We start from the raw sequence: 22,927 nt of genomic DNA, 5'->3' as shown, positions 1-22,927 counted from the left end.
TCCACCGCCATGCTGAAAAAAACTCCTCTATCGGGTTTAGAACTGAAACTCTATCTGTATGCGAGGCAATTTGAAGCATTTGTTTATTACAGTAGCATAGTGCAACAGTGTATGTGTTGTCACAGCACAAAGTACAGCACTCAAAAGTTACTGTACAGAGCAGTCTTACTGTAAGTACACCTACCTGTTTTCCTCCCTGAAGGTTCTGATGTGAAGCAATTCAAATTTGGCTGTACTCGTTGCCCAGCCTCCCTCATATTCATACCATGGACAAGGACAAGGTCAACTAAAGTGGCTCGAATTTCATCCAAAACTGCTTGTCTCCTTGTCCTTGCCCTTCCCCTTCCTTGTTCTCGTCCTCCTTCTCCACCTCCACCTCCTCCTTCTCCTCCTCCTCCTCCTCCTTCTCCTCCTCCTCCTTCTCCTCCTCCTCCTCCTTCTCCTCCTCCTTCTCCTCCTTCTCCTTCTCCTTCTCCTCCTTCTCCTCCTCCTCCTTCTCCTTCTCCTCCTCCTCCTTCTCCTTCTCCTCCTCCTCCTCCTCCTCCAAGGATCAATTTTGACTCTTAGTGTTTTCATCTGGGGAATTGTGTGCTAACTGAGCTCAAGCTGTGCTGACTTGAATGCTAGTGCTTTCAAAACGACCACATAGTGTACGCAATAAGAAATGAAGGGATTCGTGTGTAGGGTTTTGCAGTGACAGCTCAACAAATCTGACTCATGTGTCAAAACAGAGGAGTTGTGATTAGAGTTTAGGGAATTGAGTGTGCTTTTTTAAATGGTGTTATGGTTTTGAAATTTTAGTTCAAAAGCCTGGTTATGGTGTTTTAGCAATCGAGAAAAACTGTAAGCAGACTTCTTTTTCAAGTGTGAGAACTGAAATCTTTCAGATAAAATCACCCTTCATTATATAGTTGACTCCAGTCTGAATGCATGTCAGTGTGGTTTTGCTCACTTTAGAGGGCATGTGATGGCCTATATTAGTCACTCATAACAACATCTCACTTCCTCGAATAATGTGAGTTTACCCGTTGTGTTGTTGCTGTTGTTCATATTCACATCTCTGCATTACATGATGCTTAAAATAATGTTTACCATGTGTGGTTACACTCTGTGTGCAATTGATTTAGTTTAATGATAGAAATAGTAGTTGGTCGCACATGGGACATCTGATATTTGAACTCTACGCTCTGTTCATTCTCACAGGAACTTCTGTTATGAGGAAATGAGTGGATTGTGTGTGTTTGTCCTCTGTGTGTGATGCTGCTGCTTGATACTTTTTCCACACCACAAATAGAAGGCAGAAGAAAATGTTTCATAAAGATCTATCAGTCCCAAAGTTTGTCTGTAATGTTTGTTACAGCATTCTACAGGCAGATGGCACTGTCTCCATTTATTTTACACCTGATATCTAACGACGACACCTGGCAGGCTTTTTTATGTAACAGATGCATAAAGACCCTTAAGGTTAGACAGTCTTCATGCTTAACACATTTTTTTTTTTTTTACAAACTTGCATTTCAGGGGCAATTTTTTCTTTCATAAATTGTACATTAAATAGATGGATGGTCTCAGGAGTTTGTATATTACCTTGAGTTAGTATTATAGAAGTAATTTTAATAATAAATAAATGTGGATTCACAGGTTGTTTTTTTTTTTAATTGCTTTAGTGCAGTTTTCAAAAGCAAGTGTTACATTTTCAAAACTCTTAGTACTAATATCACAATAGATCATAAAAAGTGCACTTTTTTCAAACATTTCAGTATGTTTTCAATTGTGTCAGTACAATACACAAAATCACAAAGTATCACTTTCATAACAAAATAAGTTATATAAACGTTTAATTAACAATAACTGCCTTTCATAATGCTATCACTATCAAACTTTTCATTTGCATTTCTTTTTGTTCAGTTTAATACATTTTGTATATTTAATCCAACTGATCATAATGGCTAATCAATTAAGCATTTGGTACATCTATAGATTTCTATAGGATTAGTTTCTACTTGTTTGCAATTTTCGATATGGATAACCAAATGTAATGGGTTTTTTTTTTTGGTTTTTTTTTTTTTTGTTGTTTTTTTTTAACGTTGTAAGCGATTTATCTTGATAACCACTATGTTCAAAGTGTGTGTCAGATATATTTGAAATTTGTGAACATGGAGCAGAATACAAGGGAGGGGAAACAGTCAATGACTGTATAACATCAGATTGATCAGAGAAGAAGAAGGGAGACAGATACAGATACATGACAGAAAACATAAGCAGCTGTGATATTAATGTCCACATGTTTCCCTGAAAGCGTTTGTTAGGATCTCCAAACAGTCCTAAAATGAGTAAAGACAAAGAAAGTGAATTCACATCAGTTTTGTAAAGCAAGACTAGGCGTATTTTTTTTATTCCTGTATGTTGACTATTTTCTGAATTATAGAGTCATAAATAGAGCTATCCAAAATCCCCACTGTAAAAACCTTTATCTCTAATATGTCAACAAAATTGCATAGATGGTTGGTAGATTAAAAAAAAAGTTTTTTCAATTGCTTTGGTGCAAAGTTTTCAAAACTCTTAGTACTAAAATCACAACAGATCATCAAAAGTGCACTTTTAAAAAAAAAAAAAAAAAAACATTTCAGCATATTTTCAACTGTGTTAGTACAATACACAAAATCACAAAGTATCCTTTTCACAACACAAAATAAGTGTTTCATCTATATAAATGTTTCATTCACAGTAACTGACTTTCATAAAGCTCTTCCTATCAAACTTTTCATTTTCATCTCTTTTAATACATTTGTCTATTATTTAATCCAACTGATCTTAATGGTTAATCAATTAATCATTTGGTACATCTATAGATTTCTATAGATACAGATTCTATAGACATTGTCTCTATAGAACTTGTTTGCAATTTATGATATGGTTTCTGCGTGATTGCATCATGAAGCACATGTGAAATCAGTCCAATGGCGTAATGGAGCGTCATAGGCGGGTGACGTCATGACCAGGAAACTATAAAGCACACCCAAACCAAACAGCGCTGGCTTCTGATAGGCTGAAGCAAGTCGGTAACAGGCATACAGGGAGTATGGCAAAGCGACGCAGCGTCTCGTTCCCTCTCAGGGAACCATGGTTATAGTCGTAACCGAGATGTTCCTTTTCAAGGGAACTCACGCTGCGTCAAAGACACTGTGGGAACATCTATACCCACGGCGCCATAGTACAAAGTGCCTGTCTGTGTGAAATCGTAAGTGCACACTAAGATGAGAGTACCTTGGACCGTGGAGTAGAGGCCAGATCTAGGTTATAAAACCTCACAATCGTGTGTGGCGAGGACCAACCTGCGCATCACAAACTTCTTGGAGGGAAACTCCTGACAACAAAGCTTTAGAAGCAGCCATACTCCTGATTGAGTGGACAAGTGATATAGCCTCAACTATCCACTTGCTCATTGTCTGCTTGGGTACCCTTTCTTGGGAGACCTGAAACACACAAATAACTGATCAGTCATACGCCACAGGGCAGCTCTATGGACATATGCATCTAATGCCCTGCCTGGGCAAAGCAGATTCAATTTCTCCTGGTCTTTATGAAAAGCATTATGAAAAGGAGGAGGGCAAAACTACTCGCCACATTAGTGGGGACCTTAGGAATATAACCCTGCTCAGGGTATAGGAAAGCTTTTACCATGCCTGGTGCAAAACCAAGGCAAAAAGGGGATACCGACAAGGCTTGTAAGTATCCAATTCTCTTGAGAGATGAAATAGCGAGGAGGAACACAGTCTTAAGAGTGAGGAATTTTTCTGGAACCTCCTCAATGGCCTCAAAGGGAGCCATGGAAAGGCCTTCCAGTACTCGGCCAAATCCCAAGTCGGCACCCTAGAATGTGCCGCAGGCCTCAGCCTCAAAGTGCCATGGAGGAAATGAGTTACCCAAGGATGTCTCCCAACAGACATACCATCCTCAGGAGTGTGGTAGGCAGAAATGGCCACCACATAAACCTTTAAGTTGGATGGGGATAAACCTGCAGTGAATCACTCTTGCAGGAACTCTAGAACTGTACCAACTGGGCAGTTTGCTGGGTCCAGCAGGAGACCCCCACACCACGAAGTGAGCACTCTCCACTTCAGGGCATACGATTTCATCATGGAGGGAGCTCTGGAGTGGAGTATGGTCTCAACAACCTCAGTTGAGAAACCTGAATCTATGAGCTGGGCCCCCTCAGAGGCCAAGCCCACAGTTTCTGTAACTCCGGTCGGGGGTGAAGGAGTGAGAATCTCCCAGGGAGAGCCGTCGAGGAGAGACACTAGGTCCGAGAACCACACTCGGCCCAGCCAGAATGGGGCTACTAGCAGAAGACGAACCCCATCTCTCCAGAACCCCCGGGAGCAGGGCAATCGGGGGAAAAGCGTACAGATGTAGCCTCGGCCACGTCTGTACCATGCCGTTCAACCCCAGAAAGACTGGATATGTGAGGGAGTAAAACAGTGGACAGTGAGTCGTTTCTTGAGATGCAAACAGATCCACTTTTTATTCATTGTTTTATGTATTGTTTATCTTGTGTACAGCGCTTTGAGAAGTTGTTTTTATTATAAAATGAAACAAGAATTTTGCACCTGGATTTATCCAATGTTTATGCAAATGAGTGCATTTTTAAACAGATAAAAGCCTCATTTGAATATTCAAACATAACATTTCAGAAAACTTGTAACACAAAGCAGTTGTCTTAATGCACTGTGATTAATCAACTGGGGAAAGGATGTGGATATCTTTTAGTTAAAATTTTACTCTGTTCACCCGTCTTGCCTTAAACCCTAAAGTACTAAACTAAAAGTGCAAAAAAAGGCATGACAAAGTATAAACCATTAGAAAAACGAAACCTCACTGCTTAGGAAAGGCCTTTCAGTTTCTGTCTAGCTTGTTTCATAGTTTTATTTTTACAGCTGTAGTCTCAGTTTCAAATCTACTCACTGCTGAGAAAAAGAGCTTAAAGCAGCCTAAGGTCTTTAAAAAAAAAAAAAAAACAGAAAAAAAAACCACATTATAAACGAGTTCTACTAACAAATGCATGTGTAATGTTCAAGTAAAGGCTTATTGCACTATATTTCATTGATCACAAAAAGACTGTACAATCATAATTTACGACACATCACAATTACATTTGCAGCATTTCAGAAAGGGCATGAAATGGTCTGTAATCTTTCATTTTGTAATTTACCAACTTGCTGCACATTAACCATCTGGAATTTTCTTGCAAGTCAAACATTAACAAGCCTGTTTCTGCCTCAGAGTAAACTCTAAAAAAAAGTCATTTAAAAATAAAGTTTAAAATAAGAAATACAGGATAACACTTTATAATAACTTTCATTTAATAAATCATTAAAAAAAACATTACATAATGCTTAGATCATTAGTTAATATATATTCACATGGCTAGAAATATGAGATAATGTGCTTGTTAATGTTTAGTAATAAACTTAATAAATGTTAATGCTTACAAATATCATTAAACTTTCAATTCATTCATATGATCAGGCACTTTTTAAAAATCTACAAATGTTCTAGAAATTTCCTTTTCTTACAGGTGCAGGAGATTGTGGATGGCTGAGCAGACGGATGATTGCACACACCTCGTCGTTTTTTTGGTGAGTATGATGGTAACTGTTTCCAACAGGTAGTAGACTGGATGCACAGGAGACACGAAGGAAGGGGAGATGCTGGAGATAGTCGCTAGAGATTATTGCTGGAGAAAGACGCTGGAGAACAGGTAAGTAGTTCACTTTGTGTAAACAAGACCGGACAATGAACTGAGACGAGGTGTGTGCTTAAATGGACTCAACTCAACTAAGAGAATATAGACACTAAACGAGGTAACTCAACAATACACATCCAGGTGTCTTAGGAAGTGAGGGATAGATGACCAGGGTGATACACGCAGGCTAGCGAGCCTACAGGACGACAGCAGTAATACAGGGAACCATGGAGGTGCTAGAAGTTCAGGGAGCCAAGGAGGTGGTGGTGGCTCAGGGAGCCAGGGAGGTGCAGATTGCACAGGGGCCCAAGGCAGTACAGTCAGGACTGAATGTAGTGGCCATTAGGAGGAGTCTGGTGACGGTCACTGTGACCATAATGATAAGATAAGATCAGCATCCGGGATGAGGGAACTAGGAGCGTAGCAGATCAGATCCTTAACTACAGGAACGGCCAACACAGCTTGGTCCAAGAGACTTTAGCAAAAAAAAAAAAAAAAAAAAAATTAAATTTTTGGGGGAAATTACAGGATTGTGTGCAGCCCAAACACACATAAATGCCAGAGCCATTATGGACAGTTCAGTGGCCTCTGTGCTTGACTCTGGGATAACAATATATGCTGAGCTGAGCTCTGGGGCGAGAGCGGGCTCTGGGTTAAGCTCTGGGGCTGGAGTGGACTCTGAAATAGGCTCATGGGCTAAAGTGGACACTGGAACGTGCTCATGGGCTGGAGTGGACTCTGGAGCGGGCTCATGGGATGGAGCGGACTCTGGGCTGAGCTCTGGGGCTGGAGCCGTCACTGGACTGTGCTCAGGGGCTAAAGCCGACACTAGACTGTGCTCAGGGGCTAAAGCCGATACTAGACTGTGCTCAGGGGCTAGAGCCGACAGAAGACTGTACTCAGGGGCTGGAGCCGACACTGGACTGTGCTCAGGGGCTGGAGCCGACACTGGACTGTGCTCAGGGGCTGGAGCCAACACTGGACTGTGCTCAGGGGCTGGAGCCAACACAGGACTGTGCTCAAGGGCTGGAGCCAACACTGGATGTGCTCAGGGGCTGGAGCCAACACTGGACTGTGCTCAGGGGCTGGAGCCAACACTGGACTGTGCTCAGGGGCTGGAGCCAACACTGGACTGCACTCAAGGGCTAGAGCCAACACAAGACTGTACTCAGGGGCTGGAGCCAAAACACTGGACTGTTCTCAGGGGCTGGAGCTGACATTGGACTGTGCCCAGGGGCTATAACCAACACTAGACTGTGCTCAGGGGCTAGAGCCGACACAAGACTGTGCTCAGGAGCTGGAGCCGACACTGGACTGTGCTCAGGGGCTGGAGCCGACACTGGACTGTTCTCAGGGGCTGGAGCTAACACTGGACTGTGCTCAGGGGCTGGAGCTAACACTGGACTGTGCTCAGGGGCTGGAGCCGACACTGGACTGTGCTCAGGCTCTGGAGCCGACACTGGACTGTGCTTAGGGGTTGGACATGCAGAGGACTGTTTCTTCTTCCTCAGCCTCCTCCTTTGGGCTGGGGTTAACATGGATCTTTGACTGAGCTCAGAGGCTTGAACAGACTCTGGACTGGACTCACGAACCGGAGCGGACTCTGGACGCGAGGACTGTGGAATGGAGAACTCCCTTAGAGCCGCTCTAACAGAAATGATAGAGGGGTCTGCTAACTTTGCCATTATTTCTGCACTGTTGGACACAGACTTTCGGGCCTGGGGAAAGCCTGGAAATGTTGAATAGGCAGTCCTGACGCTTACTGGTGCAGAGTCCGTGGTGGTTTATATTGTCCTCTTTAATTTCCTTAACAAAGAAATCAGAACCATTTAGGACATGATTAATGAAATCAACTAAGGGTATATAACAATGACCAGGAGAAAGGAACTGAAATAACTTGTCATCCAGTCCCATCCAAAAGCTTGCATTAGGCACTGACTCGCTCCAACTAAACATGACTAACACCAGACAAAGAAAGAGGAGCAATTAAGAGAATATATAGAGACTAAATGAAGTAACTCAACAATACACACCTGAACTGAGGACTATATCAATCTGTAACCATAGAAACTAAACGGCGGGGAACAGAAGAGATCAGAAATAATTAACAAGCTAGAAGCAATGACAAACTAGAACATGACAAGGAAACTGAATTAAACAGAAATACAAACAATAAACATGACTAAAACAAACTCAGAATAAGACGACCCAATTTACTATTAATCATTTAGTGGCTGCATTTTTATGCATTGGACTTTTAGGTACTGTAACAAAGCTTGTGTAAAGGTTGGTTATAGTTAAGTTTAGCTAAAGACATAACACAACACATAATTTTCAAGAAAATATTTGTTCATTTATCAAAACAATATAATATAAACAGTTTGAACCATGTTCCCTTAAAGTAATCAAATTGACCCCTGTACACTGTTGGCCCCTTATCCAACCCTTATCCTACCCATACAGCCAAACGTGTCCCTAACCTTACCTGTATCACACCTCAATAGCAGCAAGAGTGTTTTGCAATAGAACGTGAATACAATAAGTACATTGTACCTAACAATTACTATTATTATTATTATTTTGACATCAGTACATAGTTTAAGACACCTAATATAAAGTAAGACCAGTCATTCTTATATTGTTACATTTTCTGTTGAACATCTGGATCACTCATAGCTACCAAACACCTTTTTTTGCATTTGTAAATGTAAAAAAAAGTGCATTAGGTAATATATGAACTAAAGTTTAAAGGCATTTGTATGATCATATGAATTGAAAGTTTAATAATATGTGTAAGCATTTTAATTTACATTAAATAATGATCTGTTAATCGTTATGTAGTGTATAATAAGTTCATTAATAAACATTAACAAGCATTTTATCTTTTTCTGTTTCTAGCTAAGAATATTAACTAATGATTGGTTCAGTGGTTAGAGCAGTTGCCTCACAGTAGGAAGGTCCATGGTTTGAGTCCCAGCTGAGCCAGGAGTCCTTTCTGTGTGGAGTTTGCATGTTATCAGCATGGGTTTCCTCTACAGTTCAAAGACATGCAGGTTAGGTGAAATGGACAGTCAAAATTGCCTGTGTGTGTGAGAGTGGTGTCAAACTTAGTTCCTGGAGGGCCACAGCCCTGCAGAATTTAGCTTCAACCCTAATTAAACATACCTGATCCAGCTAATCAAGTCCTTCAGACTTATTTGAAAACTGCAGGTAAGTGTGTTGGATCAGGGTTAGAACTAAACTCTGCGGGGCTGTGGCTCTCCAGGAACTGAGTTTGACACCTGTGACTTAGAAGGTTGTATAAGGAATAAAGAAAGAAGAATGATCCGTTAAGCATTATATAACAATTGTTAATAATTTATTAATGGAAGTTATTATAAAATGTTACCAAATAAAGTCTCATTGTGAGATATAAAGTTGCAATTACGAAAAATAAAGCAGCAATTGTGAGATATACCCTTGTGGAAAAGAAGTGTTGGCTACATTTTTGCACACTTATAAAAAGATAACTAATAAAAGTTGCTTTTTGACCTTTTATTGGCCTTTATTTCATTAATATAGGCCTAATATATTATCTACAAGCAGTTTTTTTTTTTAAATATACTTTTAAGATTCAAAGTGCACTACAAATTAGGTGTACCTCGCGTCCACATTCAATGCAATTAAGTACACTTCTTTTTCACAAATGCATTTAAGTACACTTTTTCACAAGAGTAGTCACACTAGTTATTAAGTCACAATTTTAGAGAACAAAGTTGCCATTATGAGAGATAAATTGACTTTGTGAGATATGACACTGTGAGATGTAAAGTTGCGTTTTTACTCTAAGGATATACAATCCTCAGTAGCCTATTTAAAAATTATTAGGCTATTTAATTGGGTAAACATCCAAGGTATACAATATAACCTGTATCTTCAATAATTGACTGTATTTCTTCCCAAAATGAATTTATAAGCAGGCAAACCCCAGAAAATATGCTAATGATCAGCCATTATTATTGTTTCACATTATCTCCAACAATGTTCTTGACTTGTTATTTGTTTTTATTTGGCTTTCACTGAATGATATAAAAAAGCCAATACTTTTCCCAACAGAATTCCTTAAAGCCCTGAGCTGTCAGGTGATATACTATGAATGGCATATGTTTAGATATGAATCGTTTGTATGCGTTGATGAAGATGTTTATCGGAGATAAATAGTCATTTATCCCTCTTTTGAATTCTGTATCATAGTAATGTGTAACTTGTAGGAATGTATAAAGGCCAATTTTCCGCTGCGTCTCGCACACAGTTGAGCTTGCAAAGCTTTCAATCGCGTTCGGCGTGTGTGCACTATCTAGTGGACCGTTCTTTTTTAAACTCAAATCACTCACACATGCACTGTTGTGATTTGAACACTTGAAAAGAATGGTCCAATAGGTAGTGTGCACACAAAATTTACCTCACGCAGACTGTAGACACCAGAGTGGAACACGGACAAGAGAAGTATACTTCCAGTTTCTCCAGACGGCATCTGTTCACTTGTTTTGTTTTTCAGACTTAGTTTATTATTATTGTTATTTTACTGACTTGAAACCAGTGACAGACAGTACATCACGACAATCATTTAGGCCTCAATGAATCCACAGTCCTGTAGAACTTTAGAAACAGCAGGTATAAGATCTTTGGCATAGTCCCACAGATGATCATCTCTTATAAGGTTTGTGTTTTGGGGGTATATAAAGTTTTTCGAGTGGTACATGCGAGCGATGGAGTTGCTCACCCTTACTGTGGTGGATCCAGGATTCACAGTTTCCAGCAGGCCATGTACAGTAGCCTTTAGAGCTAGCCGAGGACTTACTATAACCTTGTAATTGTTGAAACTATTGGGGATATTAGGTACTTTGTCTATGTAATTTAAAATATTCGTTCCCGGTACATTTTTCCATTTGTCTTGCTCGTAATCCGTATGAGCTTTTGCAGTGAAAGGGAAAGCATTATTCTCAAACTCAAAGCCCACAGTAGTGCCATGTATCTTCTCAAGCTCAGGCAACAGCTCCGTCCAGGTTTTCACCTTGAGAGGCAGAATGAGCTCGTCTATGTCATGTAGAGCCACATAGTGACTTTGGTACATGTAACGATAAATACAGTCGTTAAGTGCAGGAATTTGCCCATAGTAATGCAGTTGACCTGAAGATAAATCTTTCCAGCCACTAGACACATTGATGTGCTTTTTAATGGTCCATGGGATGATCTCCACAAAACCTCTTTTCACATAGTAGTCCAGAACCTTCTGTGTGTCTGAATCACAGTTGGTTTTATATATCGCCACCCTTTGAGCACCAAGCAGTCTGAACATCTCCATCGACTCGACTAAATTCAACACATTCTTGTAGTCATACATGACAGAGATGCAGATTGTAAATTCAAATGGGAAGACTGCTGGAACGTCTCTGTTTCTAACAGGCTGGAAGGATGTTATGCTCTCTGAGATCTCTCTGGCTGTTATTGCAACATGCGTCGGTTTCGAACATGGGCTACTGATGTGACACGTGATGGTAGCAGTGCCGTACTCAAAACCAAAGTGGTCAGAATGAATTATGTATTCCGCTGGTGAGGTCACGTTCCTCCCTTCACAGCACATCACACACCTGTATTTCACCTGCTCTTGACGGCGAATGATGGCAATTGTCTTTATCTGTTTCTCCCTGAAGCGATAATCCATATAAGATCCGATCACATATGTGTGAAGGTTCCCGACTTTAATCACAGGACTGTCCTTCACTTGAACACCACACGCTTTTGGAGCCGGAGGACTGGTGGATGTGTGGTCGACGTGTGGTGTTTGGACGGATGGTAAATGTGTGCTTGGAGGAGGATTTGGCAGGTCAGTGTCTTTGCTCTCGTTTTTTTGCATGATAGGTTTGGCATTATGTGCTTTAAATTTGGCATTAGATGTTTTAAAGTAATCTTGCATATAAATGAAGATGATAAAGACAAACACAAATAAAATGGCAGAAAAATAAAAGATCTTCAGTGCACAAATCCTCTTGTTAAAAGCCTTTGCTTCTGATTCACTCTTCAGTCGGTTATATTTCACATCACATTTCCCTAGGGAAAAGAAAGAAAACACAAATTTTATGGTTGTCTCTAATAAAGCTTTTGGCTTTAATGGACAAATGCACTTGTGGTTGGGATGTGAACTCTGGTCTCCTGCACATCCACAACACAAGAAGTCAGACTCAAAGAAACACATTTTTGCAGCTTGTTTTACTTTTTTTAAACAACACAATTGGTAAACATGTTCTCACAATTTAATTTCAATCCACTTTCATAAGTAACTTAGTCCATTTGTGTTGGGACTTGAGAATGAATACTTTTTCTTGCATTAACTAAAACTGAGCAGTGCATTTGCATAGGATTGAATTGGGAGAGTAAATGTTGAAATTGGGTGTTATTTTATGTGTTTTTGAGTGAAGAGAAAGACCTGTTAGTGTTTATTGTTCAGTTATGTATTTTATGTTGACATTTAAGAGTACTAGAGTTTGTGGTTGGGTTGTGGGATTATTAATAGTATTATTATTAATAATAATTTTTATGTTTGTTTGTTGCTTTGTGGAAAGTCAACATGAAACTGAAATGGAGAAGTCTTGTTTTTGTTTTTTTTAATAGCAAACCACAACCATCTAATCCAATCAATTCCCAATGGACAAAATCTAGGCCCACCCTGCATTTCTTCTTGTTCCAGAAGCTGTTTCACTCAGATAAACGTCACAATAGGAAAGAAAATGTGCTTTAATTAACAATTGCCATTCTATAATCAGTCATAATTGTCCTATACTTTAAATCAGGCACATATGTGATGTCCACAAGTCTCAGGCCATTTCATTACAAATCTTTAACAGCAAGTAAATGGTCTCAGAACAGAAAGAGTCACTTCTGTGTTTAGGGTTAGGGTTATATAATTGTCATGCTCATTGCATTTTTCATGCAAATATGTGATATATTAGCACTGAAACCCTAAACTTGAAGTCAGGGTGCGAATTATATTGTGACCTTCAGGGGGTTTATGATGGGAATAATGATTTTGTGATTACTAGTAAACATGTTAAAGCTATCTTTTTCACTTACCGAAAAATGGTAAAAATACAATGATGTCCTACCTGTCTATGTATTTGCATACCTCTGCGCAAAGCCATTGTTTTCTGTTTTTCAGAAAGATTTTTGGATTTACTCTAAATCTTTAAGAATGTTAAAATTAAAAAGTGGAAGAAGACTACTTGATTCATTGAATAAATTTAAACCATTAGAAGACCTGGTTGTATAATTTTTTCCTTTTTTTTTTTCTTTTTTTTTTTTTCCCATATATTTTTTTTTTCCTTTCTATAGAGTTGTGCTCAGTTATTTAATGATTTTATGTGATTTTTGTATTGCCTTATAAAAAAAAAAAAAAAAAAAAAAAAAAGACCACAAGACATAATAATAACTAAATTTACACAAAAGATCCAGTTCAAAAGTTTGCATATGCTTGATTCTTAATTCTTAATAGTGTGTGTTGTTACCTGGATGATCAAAAGCTGCACACATTCACTGATGCCCAAGGCAACACAACACATTAAGGCCCGGTTTCACAGACAGGGCTTAGATTAAGCCAGGATTAGGCCTTAGTTCAATTAGGACATTTAAGTTGCAATTATAAACATGCCTTAGAAAAAAAAAAAAAAAAAAAACATTACTGGTGTGCATTTTGAGACAAATCAATGGCACTGACATATTTTAAGATATGTCAGTTCAAGTTGCTTTTGGGTACAACAGCTCAAACACGCAGTTTAGTCTGAGACTACAGGCTTAAACCTTGACTGTGAAACCGGGGGCTTGAGAGCCAGTGGGTGTAAACCTTTGAACAGATGACTGGAAATTGTTCTTATCAGTGCTTGAAGTGGAAAAATAAAAGTGCCGGTACTCCTGATGCTCAGTTCAAAACGCGTTCCTAGAGAAGGGAGGGTGCGGTGGGCTTCTGTACTTGCAACATGTCAGAAGTGCTGGTACGCAAGGAAAACTGGCAGTACGCTGAAGGTAAAAATAGAAAAGCACTGATTCTTATTTTATTTAAAGATCTATTTTTTTTTTGTTTTGTTTTGTACTGCCCTACAAAAGCTACATAAAACACTTTCCAGAAGACAAAATAAAAACAATTTACCCCCCAATCATCCTGTGCAAATGTTTACACCCCCTGAATTTTAATGCACTGTTTCCTTCTGGAGTATCAGTAAATGTTTTCACCATTTGTAACAGTTGTGTATGAGCCCCTCCGTTGTCATCAGTGTGAAAATATGTATCTTAAAAATCATACAGTCACTGCTAAAAAGGGTTAAAAAATATGCAGAATATGCTGGAAAACCAAAGAATGTGCTGGACCTGGAGGATTTTTTTTGAAGAACTGTGGGAAGAACAGGACAAACATGGGACTCATCATATAAAATAATGACTGAGAATAAATTAAGTGTATGTAAACTTTTGAACTGCTTCATTTGAGTAAATGCAGATATTATTATATATTGTGGACTATGTAAACATCTCTTATAATAAAACATTTTCAGTGCAGTGCTAAATAAAAAAATATAAATATATAATATTTTTTTTTAATTTATTGATATTTTGCAGATTCTGCAAGGTGCATGTAACTTATCACTTCAACTAATAGGCTACTATTCACCAAATAGATAATATTTTAGAGCTGAGCATAACCGAGTAAAACTATTTTATATTTTACTATTTTAAAGTTTTTAAAGTTTTTAATTTATTTATTTTCGAGATTTTTTCATGGCTTAGTAAATCACAATTTTAAAATTGCAAGTTAAATTTCCAAGTGTTCCATGATCGTGTAGCAATGCATCGGTGGTGTGCGTGTGTTTAAATAGAGACTAAAGCGCGTTTATGAAGAAGCTGTATGTCATCTGCTCATGTGATTGTCAATGGCCGTCTTGAGAAGCGATCAGATAAGGTGTGCAAAAGCCTTGGGAAACTGCTTAGAAAAAGGATGTGGATGAGGACAGAAATGCTTTTCACAAGTTGAAATCTTGTAATTATGGCAATTCTAGCATGCCGCGACGAAAACAAAGACACTAAAGTGCAATGTGTAGGCCTATAAATCACATCCCGTGTTTTTTTTTTTTTTTTTTTTTTGATACACGACTATCATTTTACCTTTAAATATAGGACAGTCCCATATTTTATGGGATGTGTGGCAACTCTATCCCTCTATCCAAACCACTAGAGGGTTCTCTGGGTGTATGACAGAAGATATCTCATGGACTGGAATGGGATTTACTGTATAACCTGACTTTGGACTGCCCTTACTTCTGGGATTTATGCTGTCTTTGGACTATTGTGGATTATTACAGATAATTTGTGGCGGTTCAAAGTCAAACTGAACTACAAAGTAGTGAAGTGACGCTTGGAGCTTGAACCATTGAAATTTCGAAACATTTCGAAACACTTATGATGTAACAAAGCCTCGTTTACTGAAATTATGTGACTTTGGCAGTTTGGTACACGCTCCGAACCACTGATTCGAAACAAAAGATTCATAAAACTTCGAAACTTCATGAAGCAGTGTTTTGAAATCGCCCAACACTAGATATTGTTGAATAAAAAACATTATTTAGTTTTTTTTGGCGCACAAAAAGTATTCTCGTCGCTTCATAACATTAAGGTTGAACCACTGTAGTCACATCAACTGTTTTAAATATGTCTTTAGCTCCTTTTTGGGCGTTTGAAAGAGTTAATTATTTTGTTGTCAATGAAGGCGTCACTGAGCCATCAGATTTTATCAAAAATATCTTAACTTGTGTTCTGAAGATGAACGAAGGTCTTACGGGTGTGGAACGACATGAGGGTGAATAATTAATGACAGAATTTTCATTTTTGGATGAACTAACCCTTTAAGTGTAATGATCTTTTGTTCTAAAAATGTGAAAAATCAGTGTCACATACCCATTTAAGAAATAATCAGTATTGGTATTGGTGGTATAATTTTATATTCAAAAGCACTAAATACATGTCTCAGATCAAGTCATTTTTCCAGAACACTAGCAAAGGTTGTCAACCAACAAACACACTTTGTCACTCATAAAACAACGACCTAACAATTACTAACAACAGGCAATATTATACGATGAAGTTTCTTTAGAAGACAAGAATGACACTTAATTGTGATAATTGTGTAAGAACGTCAAATGTATCTATTTACAATGTGTTTTTTTAGCGGCGAGCAATTTAGCCAGTCACAGACATAGTTGTTGACTTCTTGAACACAATGGCCAATCAGAGGTCTTTAGGTTGGTCAGAATCCACTCACCGCTCAAAACTATTGTTTTTCATGCTGCTAAGAGGACCGACGGCCAGTTGCAAAGTTTTGGAAGTGACATCTATAAATGCTGAATTCACTCTGCACAGGACAGACATATGACATGTTAAAATAGTAACGCATTAAAGCAATGTAAAGGCAGACTAATTGATTAATAGAAAAATATTTTTGAAATTCTAAATAATCTTAAATGTCTCACTGCACACTGCTATGGTGGAGCTGTTGCTTAGCCTACATCTGCACTTTACTAGAGCACCCTCAGTGATTTGATTCTGGAACCGGGCCTGCTCTCTACTGTTTATAATTCACTGCAGTTTATGTTACATGATCCATGTTTACAATACAGTACAAAATTATTCCTAAGTGTTCCTTTTTTGTATAGATGGTAATGAAACTGAAAGCTAACACATGTGTAGGTGTTCAGCTGTATTTAATTGTTTTGATAGTATTTCATTTTGTAGATTCTGAATATATATCAATATGGTATTTCTGTAGAAATGTAGAAAATTGCTGCCTTATTCAGTGTTGTATTATATTTGGTTTTGAACTTAAGTTTTGAAAAGAGTATGCAAGCGTGTGCAGATTGGCCTGTAGGCATATAGAGTTGTGCTGGTGTTTGTGTCATTTGAAAGATGTCGTCATTAAATGCATTTTGTGCCAAAGCAATGATAAATGATCCACAGTTTAGCCACATAGACTGAAGCTGTGATCACTTGTGAAGAGTTTTGAAAAAGTGACCTAAGTTTTGAGAAATGGCTCCAAACTGTAATTTATTTTTATGTGTTTGTTTTATTGATTTCCAGTTAATAATTTAAACTTATTTCAGTTTATTACCAAGGCTATATTTCTATTTTTTTTAGTTTAGGTTTTTATGATATTTATATTTTATTTTATTCCAGCTTTATTTTAACAGAAACAGAAATGTTTTAATCACTTGATTACCTGATTACCCCACTCCACACTATCATTTATGCTTATAATTTATATCAGTCTGTGTAAGGCCTCTCCTTCCCCTTCAGACAATCAAGAACACTTGTAAGCTCCTCTCTTCAGCACAACGGTCATGACCACCACCACCAAACAAAAAAACACAAGACTCATACACTTGATGATATAACTAAAAACACTGAGTAAGTTTCACACTCACACACACACACACACACACACACACAAACACACACACTATTGCCATCTTTGTATTGCCATCTATTTTGTCCCCTAACTTTATTTAAAGCATCTGTTAATCTAAGGTTAGTTAATAAAAATCTTATTGATTGTTTGTTCGTGTTAGTTAACAGTCCGTTATTAGTAAATGTTGAAATTACTATTGACTAAGACTAATACATGCTGTAGAATTATTGTTAGTTCATATTAACCAACTGATGTTAATAAATTAAACCTTACTGTAAAACCAACAAGCCATTTTTTTCAGCAAGTCCAAATTCCTGCATGAAATACGTGTTTTAAAAAATACAGGCCCAGATACAGTCGATGATTCTTACAGTGTAGCTATATATTAATTATAAAACTTTTAAAATGGCAAAATGTGTACTAAACCTTTTATTTAGCCTACTTCTGTTACTATGAGATGTTTAATCTTATACATTGCACTGCAAGAAAATGACACTGAACTTTCACCCAGTTCAACCAAACTCAAGGTTGTAAACCCCTTTGAATGATAAAACGGTGTGAGCCGTGCCTAAAATATACTTATATATAAAATATACTTATATATACACTTGCAAATAAAATAGACTTAGGCTTTATTAGGCCTATATTATGATTGTGCGACACGCACGCACGTATAACGGTCCACCTCACTGCGCCTCCTTCAGCGATCTCTTTTTAAAGAAACATTTTAGTTTAGTTACATGAGACTTTAACTGCCACCATAATGCCATAATGTTTTTTTTATATCCTGAAAGCCACTGACATTGATATTTATTCATGTTTTAAAACAACAAGCGAATAGACTGGAAACAGCTGAAAGTGAAAGTAAATTCGGAGGCTACTTGATGATATGCTATGTAGAATATAATAACCTACAACAAGACGTTTAGGCTAACAAAGAAATGTCAGACAAAATATAAGAAAAGTTTAGGCTACCTTTCGAAAACATCGCGACAGAATTGATGAGCATTCATCAAAAAGCACGTTCATAATCCTTTAAGCTCTTCAGATATGACTGGCTGAAACAGATGCATTTCACCAAACATGTCCGGTACGAGTTTACAAACGGTTTCATGTCCCATGATAAGTTCCCATTTCATCTTCTTTTATGGCCGGTCTATAATTCATGGAAATGTCTCTCCAGTGTGTCTGATGTTGTTTTGATCTGTTATGAGTTGAGTTGCGCTGCGCAACATAAGACAGCAATGACTTAACAACTATTTGTCAAAGAAGAAAAAAAGAAGAAGAAGAAAAAAAAAAAAAAAAAAAAAAAAAAAAAAGACAATTCAGGACTATGCTACTTGTCCTCATCTAACCTATGTAAGAATGTATTGATTTGAACTGTAATTCATTGTTAAGTGTGTTAATGTTAATTAATGTTTTTTTTTGTTTGTTTGTTTTTCTAAAAAATAGGCCTACTGACTAGGATATGCAATATACTTTTCAGAAAAGTTAGATGTTTTCATATTTGGGGTCAATCAATCAATCAATCAATCAATAGCAGTAATTCACCCCAGGTGAAAAAGACATAGTATTAAAAAAATATACTTGAAATGCAAGTAGTATGTTAATAATACATTTGTATTCCCAACATGCTTATTTGAAGTGCATTAAAAATATATTGAATTGCATTTTAATATATTTCTAAAAAAATATACTAGAAGTACTATGGTAATAAATATATGCTTAATTATACTTTTAAGAAATGTGCTAAACACAATCTACTTTTAATATATTTCTAAACAGTATACTAGAAGAAATTTGGAAATAAATATACAGTATATATACAGTACTTAGTTACACTTGGGGGTGGGACGGTTCAGATTTCTCACGGTTCGGTTTGTATCACGGTTTTAGGGTCACGGTTTCGGTACAGTTCGGTATGTGCTATGTTCAGTAAAAAAATAGGACAATTGTCAAATAAAGATAAAGAAAATAAAAACAAATAATCTAACTACAAGAAACAGCACAAATAAATACATGAGAGCTAAGATACAAATAAAATAAACAATGCATTACAGGTTTTTCAGGTATCTAACAGCTTTCAGGTACAGAAATTGAATAAAGTAATCAAATATAAAATAACACTGCATATAAACTTCTTTGAATAGTTAAATAAAGATGAAACATTATTGAAGTTACAAAAGCTATTCAGTCAAGAGTGATTTCTTCGTCCTTTGATTAACATTAAAACACAGGAATATTAGACTGCGGTCCCTTTAAGACATCATTCAACTATCCAGTACACTGATACTGATACACATGCGTTGTCTGTCTCGTTTTTCTCCTAAGACATAACCTACTATGTTTGTTAGTATACTCGCCAAGATAATTTTTGTGTGAATTTGTCTGTTTAGGTGCAAGACTTTGCGCGAGAGTATTTGCGCGCTGTGACGCGGCTCTCCATGTACGAGCTTCGGATGAGTACACACAAATCTACTCACAGCGCGCGCGAGTTCTCTTTAGTGTCTTACGGATGAAGGTTTAAATTGGCAAGGTTTAAATGAGTTTAGTTTAAACACAGATAGCAACGTTCAGGTCTCACCTGCGCTCGCTATCAACACCCGGGTCGACGGCGTAAATGACTGGTCATAGAGCTTTCGGCATGTCATTGAACATTTGTTTACAACAAGTGACTGTTTTGCCCATGTTCTTTTGATCATCGCTGTTGTACCGTATCAAAACTAGAATGCATATCCATTGACTGAAACATACATTAGCCGAATCCGTCTGTCTGTTTTGCACGTTGTTTTCAACAAACCATATTATAGATGCGTCATCAGATTTGGGATGAACCGCGGTGCAAGCACGTGCCGAACCGTGGGTGGAGAACCGAACGGTTCGATTTTTTTTACAGCGAACCGTCCCACCCCTAGTTACACTTTTAAAAAAATACGCTAAACACAAGCATACTTTTAGTGAAGTTAGTGTATTTACAGAAAATACTTATGTTACTCTTACTTAAAGTATATTTTATGTGTGCAAAAAAAAAATGCCCACCCAGTATATCTGCCGGCCCACCCTTCTCTAGCTGCCAAGAACCGGGCCTGATTTGCGATGAACTTTTAGAAACGTGAACAGTTTTGGTGAATCATCTTTCATCGGAGGGATATAAATCTCTGAGATTTTGTTAAAATATCTCAGTTTTTCTTTCGTGTTGCTTTCGAAACCCCGTTATTTTGTGACTCAAGGTAAGATTTGTATTTAATTAATGTTAGTTGTCTGTACCAGTCATATTTTTGATACAAAGTGTAACAGCGCATCTTTTTTAGTGCAGCTACATTCAATTTGACCAATCATATGCGAACAGATGAAGATGCTGCCCGCAGAAGTAACTGGTAAGTTGCTGTTTTCAAAAATAAAAAGCTCACTATTTAGTTCTTTCTTAGGTGGATAGGACTGTGCTATGCATTGCTAATAGATAACTATGCTAATATGCTGCTATGCTGATAGATAACACATGGAAAATATGGACTTTAACCGCTGTAATATGATACTGACACTAGATATCTAGCAACTGGTATAAAGTAAAAGTCCCTTTCTAAAGATTTTAATAAATCTGTTTAAAGTAGGCATGAAACGGAAGTTGTGATTGTCTTTTCTTCTCTACTGTGACATCTATCCGAGTAAAACGGCATCTGAAATGAGAGGGCAGGACTTGATTTTGTCCTTCGGGAATTGATTGGATCATTGGAATTTGGTCGTTGATAACAAAATGGAGGCAGATCTGAATGATCGTTTGCAGTCAGTTGTGGGGGATTTCTCTCCACCGGACTCACTGCTAGCACCCTCATGTTACTGTAAGAACTTTATTTATTGAGGATGGTCAACTGCTGGCAGTTCCAGATAGCTCCGCCCTCGAGTCATAGCATGTGACAGGAAGAGACGATGAGTCGTTTTGAGGGGGAGGGGAGATTAATGTTTTTGATTAAAGATTATGAGGGCACATGAATTTTAAAAAAATAATTAAGTGCACAGATAAATTATTTATAATAAATACTACAATATTCCATAAACAATAAGAATTGTCAATTTTGATTTCATGGCGACTTTAAAATCTATGTGGTGACATTTGTCTGTCTTATAACAACTATAAAACGTTGTCCAATGCATTGGCAGAAAAAATAGTCATTATAACATGTACAACATTACATTTAACATTCTTTTTATTTGCAAATTTAAGTTGTGTATTTATTTCTGATTTCCTTAACAATTTGGCTTCATTCATCAATGAGATAAATGATCTTTGTTATGAACATACAATTACTTTGTTTGAGCTTACCAGCCAACTATGGTAGTGTTCATTGATTTGCGTTTATATTTGTTCAAGCTTGACCATTTTGCCTCTGTTTATTTTCTAATATACATTTCTAATTACAGATAAGTACAAATATTAAATTGTAAAAAGGGATGCTTATAAAAGAGCATACATCTGAAACTGCTGAGGCTGTGAAGGGTTTCGATTATTTTACCCACCAGGTAAAAGCAAATAGCTTAAAACTGAACTTAAGTACATCTTGAAAAACACTTATACTTAAAGTTTTTTCAAAATAATACATTTAATATTTATTATAGTATAATTTTAATATATTAAGTGTGTCTAAAAAAGCACAATTTAAATATATGTCCTTTTCACCTGGGCATTGGCTGTTGTGTCACAGAAATACTGTATGTAGGCTTACTCATTCAGTAATTCCCCTTTTTGTATTACCATATGACAAACATATATTGTTTGTTATATACAATTATGTAAACTATATATAGTATACATTACTATATAAATTCCCAGTAAATATGCACAGTTATATATCCCGCAGTCAAGCATATTTTAACTGACCTGACTGATTAAAATGATGAAACTAAGACATTTATTTGGAAGACCACACTGTATACAACATACATTAATCTCAGTCTTTGCATTAATCTATAGTAAGCAGAGTAACTATGCAATGTACTACTGCATATTTTACAGCTTTTAAGATTAAATATCATTAAGAGATTACAGAAGTGTGGCCGTTTATGATAGATATATCCAGACCAGAAACATATACGTGTCCAGGGTGCAAGTGGTCCTGCTTCTCATTATGATTTTTTTGGTGATTTCAAATATGAAATTTAATCGTAAGCTTGGTGAATAGTTTTGGAGAATTTAATTTTTCCTCATTCAAAGAGGCTTTACACTTGCATGAAAAAAATAGCTGCCTGAGAGGCATTTCAAAGATGGTCGTCAAGTAAAATTACTTGCCTTAAAGGGATTTTGCATTCCATCAGCATCTGTTGGGCCTCAATAAGATGTGACAACTTGTCCCAACCTGAAAAAGAACACTTCAGCATACTTTTAAAAAGAGCAGTTATGACTAAAACATTATACTTTAAAATAATAATAAAAATATTAATAATAAATTAACTGAATGTAATGTCTTAGTGTACTGCTGAATGTACTGATAAGCATTTATGGCAAAGTAAAATATACTTTACTGTCATTTCTATTGAAACTTGTATGTCATGTATTCAAATATATTTATAGTCACACATTTGTAATGATGATGTTGCAATTCAGTACATTTAAAATATATTAACATTAAATGTATTATCGAATTACAGTTCAAATTAAAGCTGCAAGCAGCGGTGAAAGGGCCCTTGCACCCGTGCCACAGCCACCC

At 37.1% G+C, this 22,927-nt stretch overlaps 1 protein-coding gene across 24 annotated transcripts in view; it reads right to left on the bottom strand.

The window, feature by feature from the left end:
- si:zfos-464b6.2 (beta-1,4-galactosyltransferase galt-1) overlaps window positions 1–22,927 on the bottom strand; it is a 78,230-nt gene that overhangs the window by 12,783 nt on the left and 42,520 nt on the right. For 2 of the 24 annotated variants that reach the window (XM_051869629.1, XM_051869627.1), the window contains exon 2: window positions 11,016–11,836. The exons of 6 other annotated variants lie outside the window; for them this stretch is intronic. In XM_051869629.1, coding sequence (XP_051725589.1) covers window positions 11,016–11,836 — 821 coding nt within the window. Of the gene's footprint in view, window positions 1–184; window positions 383–1,642; window positions 3,477–5,576; window positions 11,837–16,085; window positions 16,176–18,200; window positions 18,469–22,927 lie in introns of those variants that run through there. 16 more of the 24 variants (XR_007926115.1, XR_007926114.1, XR_007926117.1 and 13 more) reach the window with 16 other exon arrangements.

Source organism: Ctenopharyngodon idella, chromosome 18, assembly GCF_019924925.1.
Source record: "Ctenopharyngodon idella isolate HZGC_01 chromosome 18, HZGC01, whole genome shotgun sequence".
Taxonomy (NCBI): Eukaryota; Metazoa; Chordata; class Actinopteri; order Cypriniformes; family Xenocyprididae; genus Ctenopharyngodon; species Ctenopharyngodon idella.
The sequence above is the reverse complement of the archived record's forward strand: the minus strand, read 5'-3'. Positions and strand labels throughout refer to the sequence as shown.